Source organism: Heloderma suspectum, chromosome 3, assembly GCF_057233095.1.
Source record: "Heloderma suspectum isolate Gila_16-S chromosome 3, 16-S_ref, whole genome shotgun sequence".
NCBI classification, from domain to species: Eukaryota; Metazoa; Chordata; class Lepidosauria; order Squamata; family Helodermatidae; genus Heloderma; species Heloderma suspectum.
The window spans coordinates 62,971,368-62,989,722 of record NC_139460.1 but is presented as its reverse complement, the minus strand read 5'-3'; the positions used below and the strand labels follow the sequence as shown (position 1 = coordinate 62,989,722).

Below are 18,355 nucleotides of genomic sequence, written 5' to 3'. Positions count from 1 at the left end.
CGAGATGCCCCTGTGTCTGGCTCTGTATGTTGTGTTGGTGGTGCAGCTGCTGTGGCGTCATCATCGCCCCTCCTGCTGGTGATGGTGCTACTGCTGCAGATATTATCTTCAGGGGAGGTAGTAGTCCTACTAGCCTCACTCTTCCCCAGCTCCTTCTCATCCAGCACATCTCTCTGGCTGCGGCAGCACTCCATGACTTTCTCTGTCAAATAGGTTTTTACACTTTGGAAGTCAGGGTTCTGGTTTGGCAGCACTGCCCTTGTCCTGTCCCAGAACCATGGTTCAAGGAATGCAGCAGCAACGTATTTCATGTCCCCCCTCATTGAAGTGATGTGTTTGTTGGTGCCCAGCTCCTGCAGAAGGAATTCAGCAAGCCTAACTGCAGGATTGGGGACTTGACTGCCTACAGCACTGGTGCGCTCACAAAGCTCAGCATGGCGTTTTCCCAGCACCCCCTCCATGATCTTCAGCACAGGTAGTACTTGGCCCATTGTGGCATAGTCTGCACTCAGTACCGTTGTGCATTCATCGAAAATGTTTAAAATGTCCACCAGGTCTTACATCCAGAGCCACTGATGTGGTGTGACAAAAAATTTGGTGTTGTTTCTCAGTGATGTAGTCGTTTATAGCTGATCTCTGCTCACAGAGTCTCTGAAGCATATGCAATGTGCTGTTCCAGCGTGTGCACACATCCAAAATGAATTTGTGTTCTGGAAGGCCACGGCTACGTTGGATGGCGCCGATTGCCTCCATTGCTGAGCAGGACTGCCTGAAGTGGGTGCAAATGGATCGGGCCACCTTAAGTAGCTTGCCTATTTTAGGAGATGCGTTGCTCAATCCGGAACGCACCACAAGGTTCAAACAGTGCGCAACGCACTGAACGTGGTTTAGCCGTGCGATGCGGGCTGCTTTTAGGTAGTTGGAGGCATTGTCTGTTGCTACACAGCCCACTGTTAGATTTAAGGGGGCCAACCAGGACTGAACAACACCACCGATGCTACTGCTGATGTTTTCCGCTGTGTGTGTCCCTGAGAGCATTGTGAGGGACATTGTCGCTGTTCTACGACTCAGTCGGCTGCTCGCACTGATGGATACCCAGTGTGCGGTGACACACAGATAAGACTTTGGTTACTTGTCCATGTGTCACTCGTTAAATGTACACTTCCTCCAACTGCACATTTCAGATCCTGTTGGAGCACCCGTCTGATTGCAGAAGCCAGGGCTGGAATGGCTACGCCACTAATGTAGTGACGAGAGGGGACATCCCACCGAGGGCACATTCTCTTAATGAAGGTCAAAAAGTCTTCATCTTCCACCAGGGAGAAGGGAAGCATACGTGTTGCAATGACCACTGTCGGGTCCTGGATCAACCTTCGTGCCAGGACGCTGTCAGAGGGGAATTTCTGTGTCAGCGTGAGGCATTTCTCCAGTGACACCTGCCTCTTAGCGAAGCTGCCTTCTGTGCCCTTCTCACCCAGACCACTTCGTGTGAGGTCTTTGGAAGATGAGGCAAAGAAGGCGGTACTGTTCTTTTTGGATGGTTGTGGCTTCCCGTTGCTATCTTTGGGCACAAGAAGCGGATGATGCACCTCCATGTGTCGCCTCATGGCAGACGTGCCCACTTGTGGACAGCCCCCTTCTTTTCTTAGCCGCACACGGCTTCTACAGATATCGCAAATCACGACATAGCGGTCGTGCTCTGCATATTTGAAGAAGCACCACACATAGGAGCTCACCCTGCCACCACCATTTCTTCTTTGGGGAATGGGGGTATCGGTTCCAGATGAGGTGGCATCGGGAGCTGCACGTTTCCGCTCATCTGTGGATGGTGTTGGTGGTGGTGTTGTTGATGGCGCTGACCAGTGCTTAGCAGGGGACGTTTGTTCCTGAGGTTTGGGATTGCTCCCACAGAACCCAGAAGTCTGGAAGTGGAGAACAGAGTCAGACCCAGTCTCAGCAGGGACATCATTGATCTAGAAGAGCTCCTCATCATCTTCACTGTCCAGATCACTGATGACACTAAGTCCCCCGGCCTTTTTTTCAAAATCACATGAGCCGCCACCCACGAGGTGATCATCAGCAGGCAGCTGTGGACCTGGTTCACCTGTCCCACTTCCGCTGTCTGATGCAGGGAGGATGGTTGTGGGCGTCTCTGTAAAGATTCAAAATAGATAGAAGCAGAGTTTCATGAGAAATGCGACTTTTACACATGAATAATAGCCAAGAGAATAAAACTGTGTAGTTGTAGAAATCTATGAAACATAGCTTGGAATTGCAATCAATCAACATGACACAAGGTGCAGATGTAAGCTACTCCTGCACTAGCTATCACTGCGAAAACACATTAGGTGCAAAAAAAATGTACTGTACAGACTTGGAAACTCGACGAGAGTTATCTAAACGTGTCCTCACTGGTGAAAGTCTGAAAAGCATGGGGGAGGAGATATCTGGCTCCCTTGCAAGGTCCACTCCTTTGCATCAGCTCTATTATACCATTGTGTGGGACTCATCACCTACAGGGCTGGCCCAAAGCGTTTTGCTTTCAGAGGCAAAGGGTAAAATGGCGCCCCTCCATCCTACATAGAGCGATAGCTGAATCTTACTTGAACAGTGCCAATGGGGAGCCTCTTCCACCACACCAGAGGACAACAAGCTGGCTGAGGAGCTACAAGGCAGTCTGAGGAGCACCCACAGTTCTGTGCCACAACACCTTGCTGCTACCTAACGATAGGGCTGGTCCTGACCTGAGCACATACTTGGCAAATCCCACTGCCTTTTTCCGGGGTGCATTTGTGGTCTCCCGGGAGCAGTGCCTGATTAGTCAGGCCCTCTTTTAAAAACCATCCTCAGAAATGTAATTGCTTAATTCACATTGCAGCTCTAGTTAAAAGAGATCAAGGCCAAACAAGACGGCAAACTATGATGAATGGCTTTGGAAACAAAGCAAGCACAAAACACTGAAGTGTTTTCCCACAGAAAAGGTGTATCGTTTGAGAAAGTATTGCAGTTCTTTTAAAGAGTTGGGGTTTTCTTTAATACTGGAGTACCATGTAACATTTAAATAATATGAAATATGTTCACAGCAATGAATATGAACGAATGTAAAACAGTCGTGTATGTTTTGTTGTGCTGAAGAAGAAGATCCCTTCCCCAAATGGTCCCCTCCAAAGGTTTTGGACTTCAACTCGCATCAGGCCCAGCCGGCATGACCAATGGTCAATAATGCTGGGAGTTGTAGCCCAAAACATCTGGAAGGCTGCAGGTTGCAGAAGGCTAATGTAGGGACTATTCAAATATTCGAAGATATTTATTTGTATCCATATATTTACAAGCACCTGTGATGACAGAGTCTTACCAGATTCATCCTTTGGAATGAGGTAGAAATCTTCACTTTCATTCCGCTGCTGTAGAGTCTCCTTGGGAACATTTTCATCCGCTTTGGGTTTGGAGGTCCAAACCCTTCCGCTCACCATCCAAGAACTTCCTTCCTCTTCCTCTGGAGTTGTGGCTGGCTGTGCCTGTGCCACTTTCTGTAGCGGAAATTGGTGGTGTGCGCTGCTTACGGGTGCAGGGTGGACTGGGGCTGGGGCTGCTGTCGCTGCTGGTCACACCTTGGGCTTCCTCCGCTTCCATCTTATTATTAAAATACTGCTGAAATGCAACCTCAGCGGTGTATGTTCTCGCCGGGCGTCCACGCCTCTTTTGAGTGCTGGATTGACCACGGGTTCCTCTTTTCTCCATGTTCATGTCTCTGGGCAGAAGGAGACATAAATGCATGTGGCAAAGCTGAAATCATGTGAACAGCCTACAATCGCAGATATAGTGCAGTGTAGAAGTAGTTACCCACCAATCCAGCCATTCAATGCTAACTAAATAGGGGCATACTGTGCAGCAGATTAGGCTGAAAAGCCCAGGATGGAGGATGTGGTCCATCCATGCGGCCTGAAAAACACAAGCCTACAGTACACACAGAATGCTGGAGGATGGAGTCCTTCCCGGGCCCGGCAGACTAACAATGGCCGCTTATGCCTTCCCCCCCACCCAGTTCCCTTCCCTTCCCTTCCCTCCCCCCGCCCCAACCCACACAGAAATCCATAGGCAGGCACATGGATTAATCCTGGAAAGCCCAGGAGGATGGGGGATGGAATCCTTGCCTTGCAGACTAGCAATGGCTGCTGGAGCATGCCTTCCCCCCCGCCCAGGCCAGTTCCCTCCCCTCCCCCCGCCCCAACCCACTCAAAAATACATAGGCAGGCACATGGATGAATCCTGGAAAGCCCAGGAGGATGGGGGTTGGAATCCTTGCCTTGCAGACTAGCAATGGCTGCTGGAGCATGCCTTCCCCCCCACCCAGTTCCCTCCCCCCACCCCAACCCACTCAGAAATGCATAGGCAGGCACATGGATTAATCCTGGAAAGCCCAGGAGGATGGGGGATGGACTCCTTGCCTTGCAGACTAGCAATGGCTGCTGGAGCATGCCTTCCCCCCCGCCCAGGCCAGTTCCCCCCACCCCAACCCACTGAGAAATACATAGGCAGGCACATGGATTAATCCTGGAAAGCCCAGGAGGATGGGGGATGGAATCCTTGCCTTGCAGACTAGCAATGGCTGCTGGAGCATGCCTTCCCCCCCGCCCAGGCCAGTTCCCCCCCTCCCCCCACCCCACCCCACTCAGAAATCCATAGGCAGGCACATGGATTAATCCTGGAAAGCCCAGGAGGGTGGGGGATGGAATCCTTGCCTTGCAAACTAGCAATGGCTGCTGGAGCATGCCTTCCCCCCCACCCAGGCCAGTTCCCCCCGCCCCAACCCACTCAGAAATACATAGGCAGGCACATGGATGAATCCTGGAAAGCCCAGGAGGATGGGGGATGGAATCCTTCCCTTGCAGACTAGCAATGGCTGCTGGAGCATGCCTTCCCCCCCGCCCAGTTCCCTCCCCCCGCCCCAACCCACTCAGAAATACATAGGCAGGCACATGGATTAATCCTGGAAAGCCCAGGAGGATGGGGAATGGAATCCTTGCCTTGCAGACTAGCAATGGCTGCTGGAGCATGCCTTCCCCCCCGCCCAGGCCAGTTCCCCCCCTCCCCCTGCCCCAACCCACTCAGAAATACATAGGCAGGCACATGGATGAATCCTGGAAAGCCCAGGAGGATGGCGAATGGAATCCTTGCCTTGCAGACTAGCAATGGCTGCTGGAGCATGCCTTCCTCCCTGCCCAGGCCAGTTCCCCCCACCCCAACCCACTCAGAAATCCATAGGCAGGCACATGGATGAATCCTGGAAAGCCCAGGAAGATGGGGGATGGAATCCTTCCCTTGCAGACTAGCAATGGCTGCTGGAGCATGCCTCCCCCCCAGTTCCCTCCCCTCCCCCTGCCCCAACCCACTGAGAAATACATAGGCAGGCACATGGATGAATCCTGGAAAGCCCAGGAGGATGGGGGATGGAATCCTTGCCTTGCAGACTAACAATGGCTGCTGGAGCATGCCTTCCCCCCCACCCAGTTCCCTCCCCTCCCCCCGCCCCAAGCCACTCAGAAATACATAGGCAGGCACATGGATGAATCCTGGAAAGCCCAGGAGGATGGGGGATGGAATCCTTGCCTTGCAGACTAACAATGGCTGCTGGAGCATGCCTTCCCCCCCACCCAGTTCCCTCCCCTCCCCCCGCCCCAACCCACTCAGAAATACATAGGCAGGCACATGGATTAATCCTGGAAAGCCCAGGAGGATGGGGGATGGAGTCCTTGCAGGATGCCTTCCCACCCAGTTCCCCCTGCTCCTCCATCTCACCCCAAAATCACTAAGCATAGGGGCACATTCAGGTAAAGTAAACATACCTTCATTGTAATAAAGGTTGAACTGCAGTGCCGTAGAGCGGGGGGGATGCAGAGAAACACACTCCTTGCAGCAGCTGGGACGGACACTCTGTGTGCAGCAGCGGCGCCTCTGTTCTAGTCTGCACTCTGGAGTCTGGCCTGGAGCAACTGAGGCTGCTGGACATACATGACCGCCATCCTATGTGAACTGAAGGCGGGAATCCGCGGGATAAATGGTCGATGAGTTCCCTCCCCTCAATGACGTTATCTTCCTGGTGGGGTGGGGTGGGGTGGGGGTGGCCTGGAGGGATCTCACGTACCTGACCTCACCTGACCTGAACCTGACCTCACACAGACAATAAAACAAAAGATGAGGCTACGTGCAGGTCATGACTCAGCCTCAGGCAGGCTACGTGCACTTCGTGACCCCGTCCCTCCAAGCAAAAGAAAGCCGCATCGTAGCAGGAAACTGCATGTTTATTAAATAGTTTCGTAAAATCCCTTTCGCCATCTTTCATCCGAATTTGCGAAGTTTCCTTTGTAAATACCTTCATAAAATTTTCGGCAGAGAAAAAAAAAAAGTACCGCATGAGCTCCGGTTCGGGTAGACCGGGGCGCTCTGTCCCAGGGGAGGGTTCGGCAGGCCGAATGAGTTTGAATTCGGGCCCATTTGACTTTCGAGCGGATTTCTCTGACATCCTTAGATGGGTGTGCATGTAAAATTGGGCACATGCTTCATAAAATACATAGAAGCAGGGACCCAATTGTTTCCTGATGGATGCTTCTGAGAATTTTAAAGGACATGCCCTGCCTTGCATATTATGCATTTGCCTTTCACACTTGGCAAGAGCTTGTGTAATTTGTACCCTGCTATGGATAGAGCACAGAATGTTGAAGTGAGAATGGTAGGTGGCCTTAGGCAAGTCCATTTACTTTTCAGCCTCATCTTCATCATGGGGCTGCTTTTAGGAAAAATGAGAGGTTAACTGTGAAGTACTTTGTATGCTGAAAAGTGCTATTGAAATGTAATAATAAAAAGAGTGGACACCATTTAGGTTTGGTATGTAAAAAGAGCAACAAAGATGCAGAGTAGGTTCACACAACGCTCTAATCCATCATGGCTGACTGCCCATGATTAGAGCGTTGTGAGAACCTGGACCATTCTTATAAGGGTAGGTTATTTTTCCCAAACAACCCAGCCTGATAACCAATCATCTGCAGTAGGGGTTGTTTTATCCACGATGGGCTGGTGTGTCATGTGAACCCAGACATGGCAACCCATTGTGGGTAAAGGGCATCGGGCAGCACAGCCTCTCCAATAGTGCCCAAAAGGCTATGGTGGGGGGCATTCTCTCTCTTTCTCTCTCTCACACACACACACACACAGGTGGTGTAAAAAGTGACAATGGTGTGAAAAATACAGTGATTAGTTCCTCTAGAACCCCAGACCCTAATGATGGGCCTAATGATATCAGTCCCTCTGGACAACATTCCCTGGAGCTTTCCAGACTTGCTATGAGCTGTTCTCTTCTGCTTGCATGAAAGAATGTCCAATCTGCTGCAAGTGCAAAGAGGCTAGCCTTCTATGTGTGCTGTGTTGCTGTGAGGAAGAATGCTGAAGCAATTAAGTACAATAACCGGAAACAGTGTCATTCAGCACAGGTGTTTGTTGCATCAAAAACATCCTATGTCCCAATTTCTGCTTGAATTGTATGAACCTGTGTAGTTCTATATGTGGCTAAAGTAGACATATTTCAGATATTTGTGCATGTCCACATGTGTATTTTGTCCAAAATTTGTAAACATTTTATGATTGTTCAAAAGCTATCGTGGTGTTTTTAATGATTGTATGAACTGTGGTTATATCATCTTGTACCATTTATATGTCATTGTGTATTATGCCATTCTCAAACAGAAACCGTACATCAGTTGACTGTACCAGGTAGGGATACATGCCCCAGTGTCTCAAAATGATAACTATTTGTGTAAATGTAGTACTTCTCTTGAAAAGTGAGATAATAGCCACTACACCATGAGAGCCAGCATGGTGTAGTGGCTAGAGTGCTGGACTGGGAGTCGGGAGATCTGGGTTCTAGTCCCCACTTGGCCATGGAAGCCCACTGGGTGACTTTGGGCCAGTCACATACTCTCAGCCCAACCTACCTCACAGGGTTGTTGTTGTGAGGATAAAATGGAAGAGGAGGAGGATTATGTACGCCACCTTGAGTTCCTTGGAGGAAAAAAGGTGGGATATAAATGTAATAAATAAATAAATAAATAATAAAAGTGCACAGTTGATTGCCTATATTGCTGTACTAATTGTGGTCCATTTTTTATTTATTTGAATGCTGTTATGTTTAAATACAGATATAGCCTTTCATATATACTCCACGTGTAATTATGTACTATATATGTAACTACATGCATGCACAAAATATTTACATAAACGTTGTGCCCTAATTACACTCTTTCATTGATAAAGCTAAAATGGCTAAATGATCAAATTTGCATATCCACTTGCCGAGATGGAGTTATTTTTAGTAGCTTGTTTGCTGGTGATTTCACAAGAGGATGCCCCCTTCTTGCACAAAATGTTTCGATGGAAACCTTCCTTGGTGAAAACTGAATGAACTCTGCAAGTTGAGTTAGGATTGGATTGACCAGTCTTTACTTCCAACTGTGTGAACATGCATAATACTATCTACATAGATTTGACACTGCATTGGCCCTGGTGGTGGTGAACTGGACCTTCCGGAAGTCCAGTCATGTGATAGGAGTGTTCTTCAAGGATTGCAGTGAAGGCATTAAAGCATTCCAACTGTCAGCCTTGACATCTTTGGGACAGGTTTCCTCTATGGGAAAAATAATATGCAAACCCTGACTTGGTATCAGCCACATCTCCCAGTCTAGTTAGGCCCATCGAAAATTGCCATTAACATCTAACAATAGGTGGGAAGGACAGAACCACCTTTGTCGATGGCAAAGGCAGAGAGGAAAATATAGAATTCCAGGCTTCACTAAGTGTTGTCAATTCACTGAAAAGCATGTTTTCTTCCAGTCCTGAAAATAAAACATGGGGGGTTTCCATAGTAACTTCATGCTCATCTACAGGCATAAAATAAGTCAGGGTTTTTAAGCCTGCATTGTTTGTGCTTGAATTTGATAACTAGATAGAAAATCTTAGGGGTTTTTTAGGTATATCATTCTATATTTAGGTAGAATAATGACCAGAGACTAGAGGGTCACCTGTAGTCCAGTCTTCAACCATCATTATGCATATTAGGTATGGTCAACTTCTGTATTCTCCAGACCGTATTTCCCCACACAGCCACCTTCTTACGTACTAATAGGCTTTATAAGTCTGCACAGCTCAGCAGTAATGACTTTGCAGTTATGGGACACATGTAGCTGGGCGGTACTGTGGTATGGGACTGAATACTCTCTCCAGTTCATACAACAGCTAGCCAGAGTGCGATAGCCCGGCTAGTACAGCGGGTTGTGACCGCCGCACGTCCAACTTCCGAAGGCAGCTGGCGGTCACGTGCGCAGGGGGACGCGAGGAGAGGGCGGCGCGGCCCCGCCCCGGCTCCCCGCCCAGCCTGGGCGCATGTCAGCGCAGCCCCCAATCGCGGCCCAGCCTGCGGCGCGGGGCAGCGCTTGGCGGAGCGCGGACGTGGGATCCAGGAGGGGCGCGTGACTGGCGGCGCCCGGGCTCCGCACGCGCGCGGAGGGCCCCCTCGGCGCTCCCGCCCTCCCAGCCGCGGGCGGGGTGGAACAATGGGAGCGCGAGGAGGCGGAGGCAGGAAAATGGCAGCGGCGGCGGCCGCAGCGGCAGGCGGCGGCGGCGGCCCGAAGCAGCGCGCGATCCCGGCGCTGTTGCTGGCGGCGGCGCTGTGCTTGTGTGAGTGTGGCTCCCGCGCGGGCCCGACGCGTGTGAGCTGGAAGGGCAGGGAGGAAGGGAGCAGGCGGCAGAGGCAGCGCAGCCTCCCCCCCATGGAGCCTCTCGGTCGGGGCCGGGCCGGGCCGGGCCGGGGGCAGCTCTCATGGGGGACAACGGCGCGGAGGAGTCCTGCTCGTGGTGCCTGGCGGTGGCGGAGGAGGAGGGAGATGTTGTTTCTATGGGATGGACAGTGTGGGGTGGGTTGGGGTGGGATTCCAGGTCCTCGCAAGTTCCCTCGCAGCCCCCCTCTGTGCCTGACGACCCCCCCCCCCCAACCTGCTGCTCCGGTGCCTTTGCTGTGAAAGAAGATGGGTGTGGGTGAGCGTACACGACGTGTCATGATGGTGGCGGCTGTACGTGTGAATCGCTTTGCAAAACAGCCCAGGGCTGAACAGAGACCTTTTTTGGTAACCTCTTCCCTGATGAAGAGATCTGGAGATCACGGAAGCTCTCACGTTTTGCGTGATCTCTGAACTGGCCTAATAAAGGTGTTCCACGATACGGATTTTGGAGTTTTTCTAATGGACAACACGGCTGCCTTTGATTGTGTGTGTGTGTATTTTAATAGAAGGTGATACCTCTCTTTCGTTTTGGTCCTCCACCCTCTTGCTGAGGGGTAACTTAAGGGCACATGGTTAGCTCTGCATTGATAACGGGCAAAATTCCTGATCTAGGAAAGAGGCAGTCTTGGATAGAGAGAAACGCTGTGTCCTTGAATCAGCAGCAGATAAGCGGCAGAGGCCTTGCATGTTGTTGCTGGGACTGGTCGTGTTATAATTGTGTGTGTGTGGGGGGGGGTTGGTTTCCTGTATTCGTATGTATTGCTGACTTCTAAGCAGTGCCGAAATCATGGGGAAGTTTGGTCATGAGAATAATGCCGCAAACTGGTATGATGATACATGAATTGAATTGATCCCAGTTTATTTGAGTCTCCTGGTTATGGATTTGTTTCATAGCACTCACAGAACCAGCATTAGTCTGCACACGTTGTGAGTCCACAGTTTATCAGCCATCACAGATTTGCTATCTGAGGCCTTTGTGGTGTCATGGTAAGGCCTTAACTGTTTCACTACATATGCTCAGAGTCCACCTAGGTCAGCGGAACTCACACCAACCCAGTTCCCACATCACAGCTACACAGGGCTTGTTTATACCTTAGGTGGTTGTGAACAAGCAGGAACAAGTGTGCTGGATCCTGTCCACTCCATTTAGTGTGATGTCTGAATGCAGAATTGTAGGTTGTTAGAGGATGAACAGCCCTGACTTGTAAGCCAGGAACAAACCATATGTTATACCAGCCAGTCATGGAAATCTATCCTAGGAGTTGGTGCACACAATTTTTCCAGTGCAGGTGGATTTTAGTCCAATCTTATCAGACTGTCTTGTGGTACCTGAGGGTGGGGGTGATCAGTAAAATCCCCAGCTGGCTGATCTGACAGTTTGTAATAGCAGCTTTCCACACTTACAGTTCTGTATCTGTGCGAACTGCTTCCTTATTCTCACAGCCAAACCCTATTGCCTTGCCCATTTCTCTCATGGTCTGTTTAGAAAATGTAGGTAAAACTTCCTCAGTGCAAAATGGCTATTCTGATTAGATACATTAAGTAAATTCCTACCATCCTGGAGCAGGGTTAACATAAAACCAATCTCTCCATTAGCTCTGGAACAGATTCCTGTATGAAGTGGCTGTGCTCTATTTCTCCAAAGGGCTGTGCTTTGGGCCTGTATGTACTCTAACTTAAAGGAATATTATCAGTTTGAAGCTGCCTGTTGTTCCTTACTACAGAACTGTATTACAATGAAGAAGTCGGTATTAAGTGGACACCTCCAAGCAACTGTTGTCTGGGTGATGGTTTCTTCAAGAAGTAGCACATTAAACAGAATGGTAGCAAGATTAAGATATTTAAAAAGTACTATTTTATAATGGAAAGGGTTCTTTGAAATGAAAAGAAAACATTGCTTCATGTTGCAAACCTCATAGTTCCTACTAGTTGCAGCAGGTTTTGTAAGACTTGTTAATCTATGTAGTTTATTTGATCAGAACTTAGATTTTTGGTACAACTAGATCATAGGAGAAGAAGAATGGGCTATGGAAACACTAATGGGATTATAGGGAGTGGTAGTTAAAGAAAAGGAAAACAATTTTGGTTGTGGCTGACTGTAATCTCATGCCCAGAGGGAATGGTTATAAACTTGGATGAATTATTCCCTTTTTGTACCCAAGGTATGGGGTGTGCCAAAGTAGATTTGTCTTGTCTCTCCCAGAAAGTCCACGAGGATCACTTTTAGGATTAGTAAGATTAAGTACGAAGAAATGCAACTTTTAATTCTCCCCCTCCCCTTTGTTTTGTTTGGCAAGCTCCAGAAAATAAAGTTCAATTGTTATATTTTTGTATCGCTTTTATTTCATGGGTAAGAAATAGTGTCACAGAAGTCCAGTTATATTTCTAAAGCGCATGCCAAAATGGGAGAAGAATTTGGAACCTTTGGAGTCTGGGGCCTTATTTTAGGGAATTGGCTTGCTGCTGTTAGATGTTAACCAGAGCAGAAACCACCCGGTTTGCATGAACAAACAGTGTTTGTGATCGTGCAGGAGTGAGCTGGCCCACTTTCACTTTGCTAAACAACCCAGGAATGCCTTGTTGCTGGTTTGTTGAGGTGACATGCAAAACTGGCACTCTGGGTTGTTTAGAGTTAAATAATCCAGAGTTTTAACACATGGTTTGTTGGGATAAAACTCTGGGTTGTTTAACCCTAAACAACCCAGAGTGCTGGGTTCACGCATCATGACAACAACCCAGGGATGGGGTATTCCTGGGTTGCTCACAAAGCTGGATGTAAAGCAGAAGAGACAAACGTGGGTTGATTAGCGCCATTACATGCATATCAGGTCTTAAATGCTCCCCCAAGGCACAGTTTGGAAACCACGTGTTCCAGGACAGAAGAGTTTTTTGCTCCCACAGAATTACTTAGATAACTCCTTCCTTACAGTTATTGAGCAAACTAAATATAAAGACACTTATCTTTTCCTCCCATTAATCTGAGCATGCTCAAAAGTTGTCTGAGGATAAAATGATCTTAATAATAGATGGTTATTAATAGTAGCCAAATTATTGCATTTTCACAAAGCTTCAGTCAGGTAAATGGCCATTCAACTTCTACACCTTAAAAAAAAAAAACCAGTTTCAATTTAATGGAACGAGATAATAGATTGTTGACACATAGTTTTAGAAGAATAGTAGCGTTCTTTCCCACTAGTGTTCAGTATATGCTAGGAAAACTGGCTGGGTCCAGGAATCTAGATTTTCTTTTTGCTCCACATCAAACCTGTCAGCGACACGTTCTAATTTCCCAGAAACATAAGCAATAGCTCTAGCTACTGCACATGTTGAGACAGGAAGAGAGAAATTACCCACAAAGTAACAATTAAAATATATGTTTGTGTGCACGCATGTTTGCCCTGTCTATGTATCTCTGCTAGTTTAAATACATACTTTGTATTGGGGAGGAATATGGCCTTTAGTCTTGTATTGATTCTGCAAGTTGATGAACTACTGGACAAATATTGAGTATATGAATTGGCTGTGAAAGGTAGCTGCCTTTCTATCTGACTTGTTCGTGGTAATGATGTGGCTGAGGTGCTAGCGTTACATTGAAAGAGACTGGATAATGTTTTTTTTTGCTTTTCAACAGTTTGGCCAGTTCACACAACACAACAGCCCATCATGGGTTAATTTACCCTCGAGGAACTGCAGCACGTGTTGGCTGCCATTATGAATAAGCAGCTGCCAAACAGGGGTTGCCATGGCTTGTCATGTTGTGCGAACCTGGCCAGCGGGGGTTATTTGAAGGTTAAACAGCCCTCACATAACCCTAAAACAGACGACAGGCCTCGGCTCGGCAACGCCTGGTCAGGGGTTGCATAGTCATAATGGCAGCCGTCACGCGCTGCACCTCCTTGTGGGTAAGTTAACCCCTGATGGGCTGTTGTGTCATGTAAACTGGCCCTTTGAGTCAGTGGTATGTTGGATACTTACACAATACATTCTACACAGTTGGGTTATACCCTAAATAGAGCAAGGTGAAAAGATGCCTTGCTAAAGGGATAGTGGCAATTGCAGTGGGTATAGTAAAGATTAACTGATAATAGGAACACTATGTTGGCGAAACATGTAGCTATGCTAATCTAGGAAAAGCCTTTGCCGGATCAAGTGAAATGTTTAATTTGCTTGAAAGAATTATTTCCTCCCTCTCCCACCGCTTAACATTGAGAGAGAAAAGGCTTTTGACCAGTGACTCTTTACCTGCATGTGTGGAAGTCAACAAATACTTCTGCAAATTACAGTGATCTTTGCGTATATGGAGCTGCTGGAAATTACCCCATGATCCTCATGTTGTTTTGTAATTTTCCATGCTAGACTACGCTATTTCAATATCGAAGCATATTTCACCATTTGGCAATACTAGCTCAGTGGAGCACTGGGTGGTATTTAGCAAAACATAGTGTAACGAGCCCACTAACTACTAACTGATGACACATTTTCAGCATCTCATTTGGTGCATTTTTTATTGTTGACACTGTCAGGAGTAAGAAGACTATCAACATGGGGTTCCTTGTACACTACAGACAATATTGTACTGCTGACTTCCTCTTAGCAGCAGCAGATGCACGGGGGAAGGGTCTTTGCCTAAAACAATGTAATTTTCATTTGTGAACTGAATGTGGTTGGTACTAACAGTTTTTTTTCATGACTAGTTTTTCCTGAAAGAAAACAGCCTTTTCTGGAAAATATTTTTGTTGGTTAAAAGGAACTGAATCAGACTAGACCTGGAGCAAAGTACTAGACTTGGAGTTGAGTAAAAAAAGCAACACAAAACTTCGCTGCATGATTTAGGAAAGAACTTTATTGCCTTACCATGAAATGTTGCTATCTGTATATGTACTGCTTATCTTGTCCTGTGTCTTTATCAATGCTGTCTGTCGGATTTGCTTCCAGCCCCCCCCCCCCCCCCCCCGGTCTATGTAATGTGACCTCTGAAACAAACTGCACTTTATTCTTGCTTACTCCATTTAGGAGGTCTAGTGTTTGTAACAGAAAATATTAGCCTGGGTGTCCTAGGATAAACAACAGTGATTCTATATCCCTTTTGTACCCATTATCTGTAGTTCTTAGTAGTGTTATGATAAATCTTTTTACTAGAGATTGTTCTCCTTGCCTTTAGAGAACCTCTAAGCTGCAGCCCATTATCACCTGATCAAAATTTGAAATGCCTTGGACTGATTATACAGTGCTGTAATGTCTACTAGCTGTAAACATGATGACCTCTCCTTCTGTAGTCTGTGAAAGTTAACTGTCACATCAACAGGGCCAAAATAGAAGACATTCGGGGCTCATAGGGAGTCCTTCCATGAGTTGTACTTAACAGTTTGAACACTGGAAAGCAAAACATTATATTCCAAATAATAATTTATATGTCAATACAGAGCCTATTCTCTCAATGTGAAAATGGAGATGCCTTTATTTTCTATTGTGAATGAAGAGATTAACCTCTTCCAGATTCCACTGCAGATCATTGTAGATCAGCTGTCCCCAATTTGGTGTCCTCTAGATATGTGGGAATACAACTCCTATCATTCCCAGCCAGCATGGCCAATGGAACTATAGTCCAACACATCTGGAGGGCACCAGGTTGGGGAAGGCTGTTGTGGAAAATAGCTGGAGAGCTTCCAGGGATTTTCTCCTTAATTGTTGCTATGGTTTCTGGAGATTCTAACTTCTGATTCCAAAAAAATAAATAAAACATTGTAGGGTACAAATGTCCACATCGATAAATGTGGACAGGCAGCCTAGTAAAAAAAAAATCCCACAGGCTAGTAACCTTTGTGGGCTTATTTGCAAGGCTAACATATTCTGTTCATTTTACTGTAGTCTTTGGTGTTTTGTATTTATTAAAATATTTTTATATTGCTTTTCACATATGAAAGGATGCATTGTACCTCACAACGCTCACATTTCAGTGTGTATGAAACCATATAGATTATGAACTTGAGGTCTGTCACCTTCATAACTTCCCCTTGTATTCAGTTTATGTAGATAGATCTTGCCGTATTTCTCTTTGATTTATGAAATCCAAGGCTTTCTTGAAAAGTGATGTTATACTAGCTGTGGCAGGAAGTTCACTGAGAACTGAAAACACTGCTTTCTGTAGTTGTGTGTATCCTTATTCAGTAGATCTGTTGTCGTTATAGAGAATGCTTGTGGATATTGCAAAACAGAACTGGGGAAGGGAAGATTCACTTGTTCACTAGCTTCTTAAAGACTCATGATGATTTCATCTTTTCACTGTCTTTCAGTTGGAATATTGTAGCTATAATATGGCAGCAAATTCCCAGGCATTTCACATGGCTCCCATTCAAAATCTAGCTACAGAGTACATAACCAATTCCATAGCCAGACCTGTATTTTAAGAAAAAGGAATTTGTACATGAATAATTAGGGAATGAAAACCGCAAGCCATTCTAGCTCGAGAACTGGCATAGTAAATTCCCTACCATTGGAGGCAGTGGGAGAGGAGAAAATGGTCCTTCTCACCTATTGCCCTTGCTAGCGTAAGCCAGCAGGACTTAGTAAGTGCTGGTTCCTCTGCCACAGACCTCCCCTCCCAACCACTTTAGGATTGCTCTGTAAATGTTTGATTTTTATATTTGATTAGGTGTTAGTGAAGCACAGACTGTAACTTCTTGCTTGTAATGGATAACAATGTTGTTACTTATCTAGCTACTGAGGTCTCGGTTAAGCTATGGTAGGTATTCCTAATTTAGAGTGACCAGTTAGAAGCTGGATAGGTTTCTAAGCTCATATTTATCTGGAAAGCATGAAAAAAGAAATAGTACTTAGCGAAGGGGGAAACTAAATAACTTATTTAGCTTCCCCTCCCCCATCTCCATTCCTTATTTCTAAAACCTGGTCATTATTGGAAGGTCAATTGACCACCTATTTAAGAGAGACAGAAAAGTATAGTGATTAGAGTGTCAAGACTTGGAAAATTAGGATTCAAATCTCCACTCAGCCATGAAGCTCACTGGGTGATCTTGAGCCAGTCACTATCTTTCAACCAAACTTACTTTGCTGGGTTGTTATGAGGATTAAAGGGACCCTATATGCTTCTCTGAGCTCCTTGGAGACAGTGGTGGGGGAATGCAATTGTGGTAATGATTAAAACACTATTTAAAAACTAGTAAAATGCATATTTGTCCTAGCATATGGGATGTGTGTGCGGAGGAAGGGCCTATATGTTGTTGAGATGGTTGGGGTGGGGAAGAAAGGAGTGTATTAGCACAGGTTTACTATATGAATGCACCACACTCACTAGGAGCCAAGATACTATACCAAAGTTTAATTCTTTACTCCCCATGCCAGAAGTGAATGGCAGTTACTTGGGGAAGTAAAGGATATATACTAGGTGAAGTTTAAATTTGCCTCCTCCCTTGGTGATCCAACTATCTGGGCTGAAGGGCCAGTTTGTCCTCTCACAACTATGGCCGATCTTCCACCCTGTCTTCTTTGCAGAACTCGGTAGGTGCTGCTGAGAATGGAGGCAGCCCTTCCTGCATGTGCCTATCCTGAGTTCCATTTCTTCATGTGGATGTAAATGTTGGTATCCTGGGAACTGGCATACACATACATCAATATGTGTGTTTTGACCACAGCTAAATATGCCATGAAGTTGAGAATACCTGTATAAAGGGTCTACCTTTTAAAATGGCACCATGGTGTCATCTAGCAAAAGCAAGAGTGAAGGCTCCTTACTCTTTATCCCTGCAGGAGTCAGGGTGTACCTGTACCAGAGGTGAGGAACATCTGGCCTGCATGAGGGTTTCCATCTGGGCTGTGGCCTCATCTCCCAAGCTCCACCCTGCCCAAGCAGCTGCTAGTGGAGGAAACAATTGCTCTGTCCCTGTGTTTCCATACTGGGCACTGAGAAAGGAAAGCTTCTCTCCCAGCATCCAGCAGGGAAGGAAAACAAACTGCTCTTTTCTTGCTGTGGCAGCTGGCTACAATTCTGTTTTCCCTGCCCAGCACAAAACAAAAGCTGAATGGAAAGCAAATGTGTGAGTGGAGGGGATGCGAAAGGAAAGTGTGAATAGGGGCAAGGAAAGTGTGTGAATGTGTGTGCGCATGTGTGTGAGGGAGGAGGACAGCAGAGAGAAAAGCGGTGCCCCACCCACTTTTGACCCTGGCACCACCCACTATGCAGCCCCCAACCACTTTCTGCCAAGGGATTCTGCCCATGGTATGTAGCCTTCAACTTAATGGTTCCTCATCCCAGACATACAGACACATGTCCTCGCTCTCCTTTAAGGAGCAGGCTTCCTGCCTCCCTGTAACAGTAATCACATTTAGAAACTTGACTTGTATTTTATAGTTACATTTGAAACACAAATGCTGACTATTTGAGCTAGCCCTGGGGTTACAGGATAAAAGTCAGCAGGAACTGTTCAGGCACTTGAGTATTCATTGTTATAGTTGTATAGCAGCTATTCTGTGTAGGGACTGTTAAAGTCTGTTCAGAGTCTCATCCGCTGCCT

At 46.8% G+C, this 18,355-nt stretch overlaps 1 protein-coding gene across 1 annotated transcript in view; it reads left to right on the top strand.

Annotated features, from left to right (window-relative positions):
- Window positions 1-9,467: 9,467 nt before the first annotated feature.
- LOC146349745 (myelin protein zero-like protein 1) overlaps window positions 9,468-18,355 on the top strand; it is a 28,642-nt gene continuing 19,754 nt past the window's right edge. Inside the window, exon 1 of the mRNA XM_084843417.1 lies at window positions 9,468-9,726. Coding sequence (XP_084699543.1) covers window positions 9,603-9,726 — 124 coding nt within the window. The 5' untranslated portion in view covers window positions 9,468-9,602. The remainder of the gene's footprint in view (window positions 9,727-18,355) is intronic.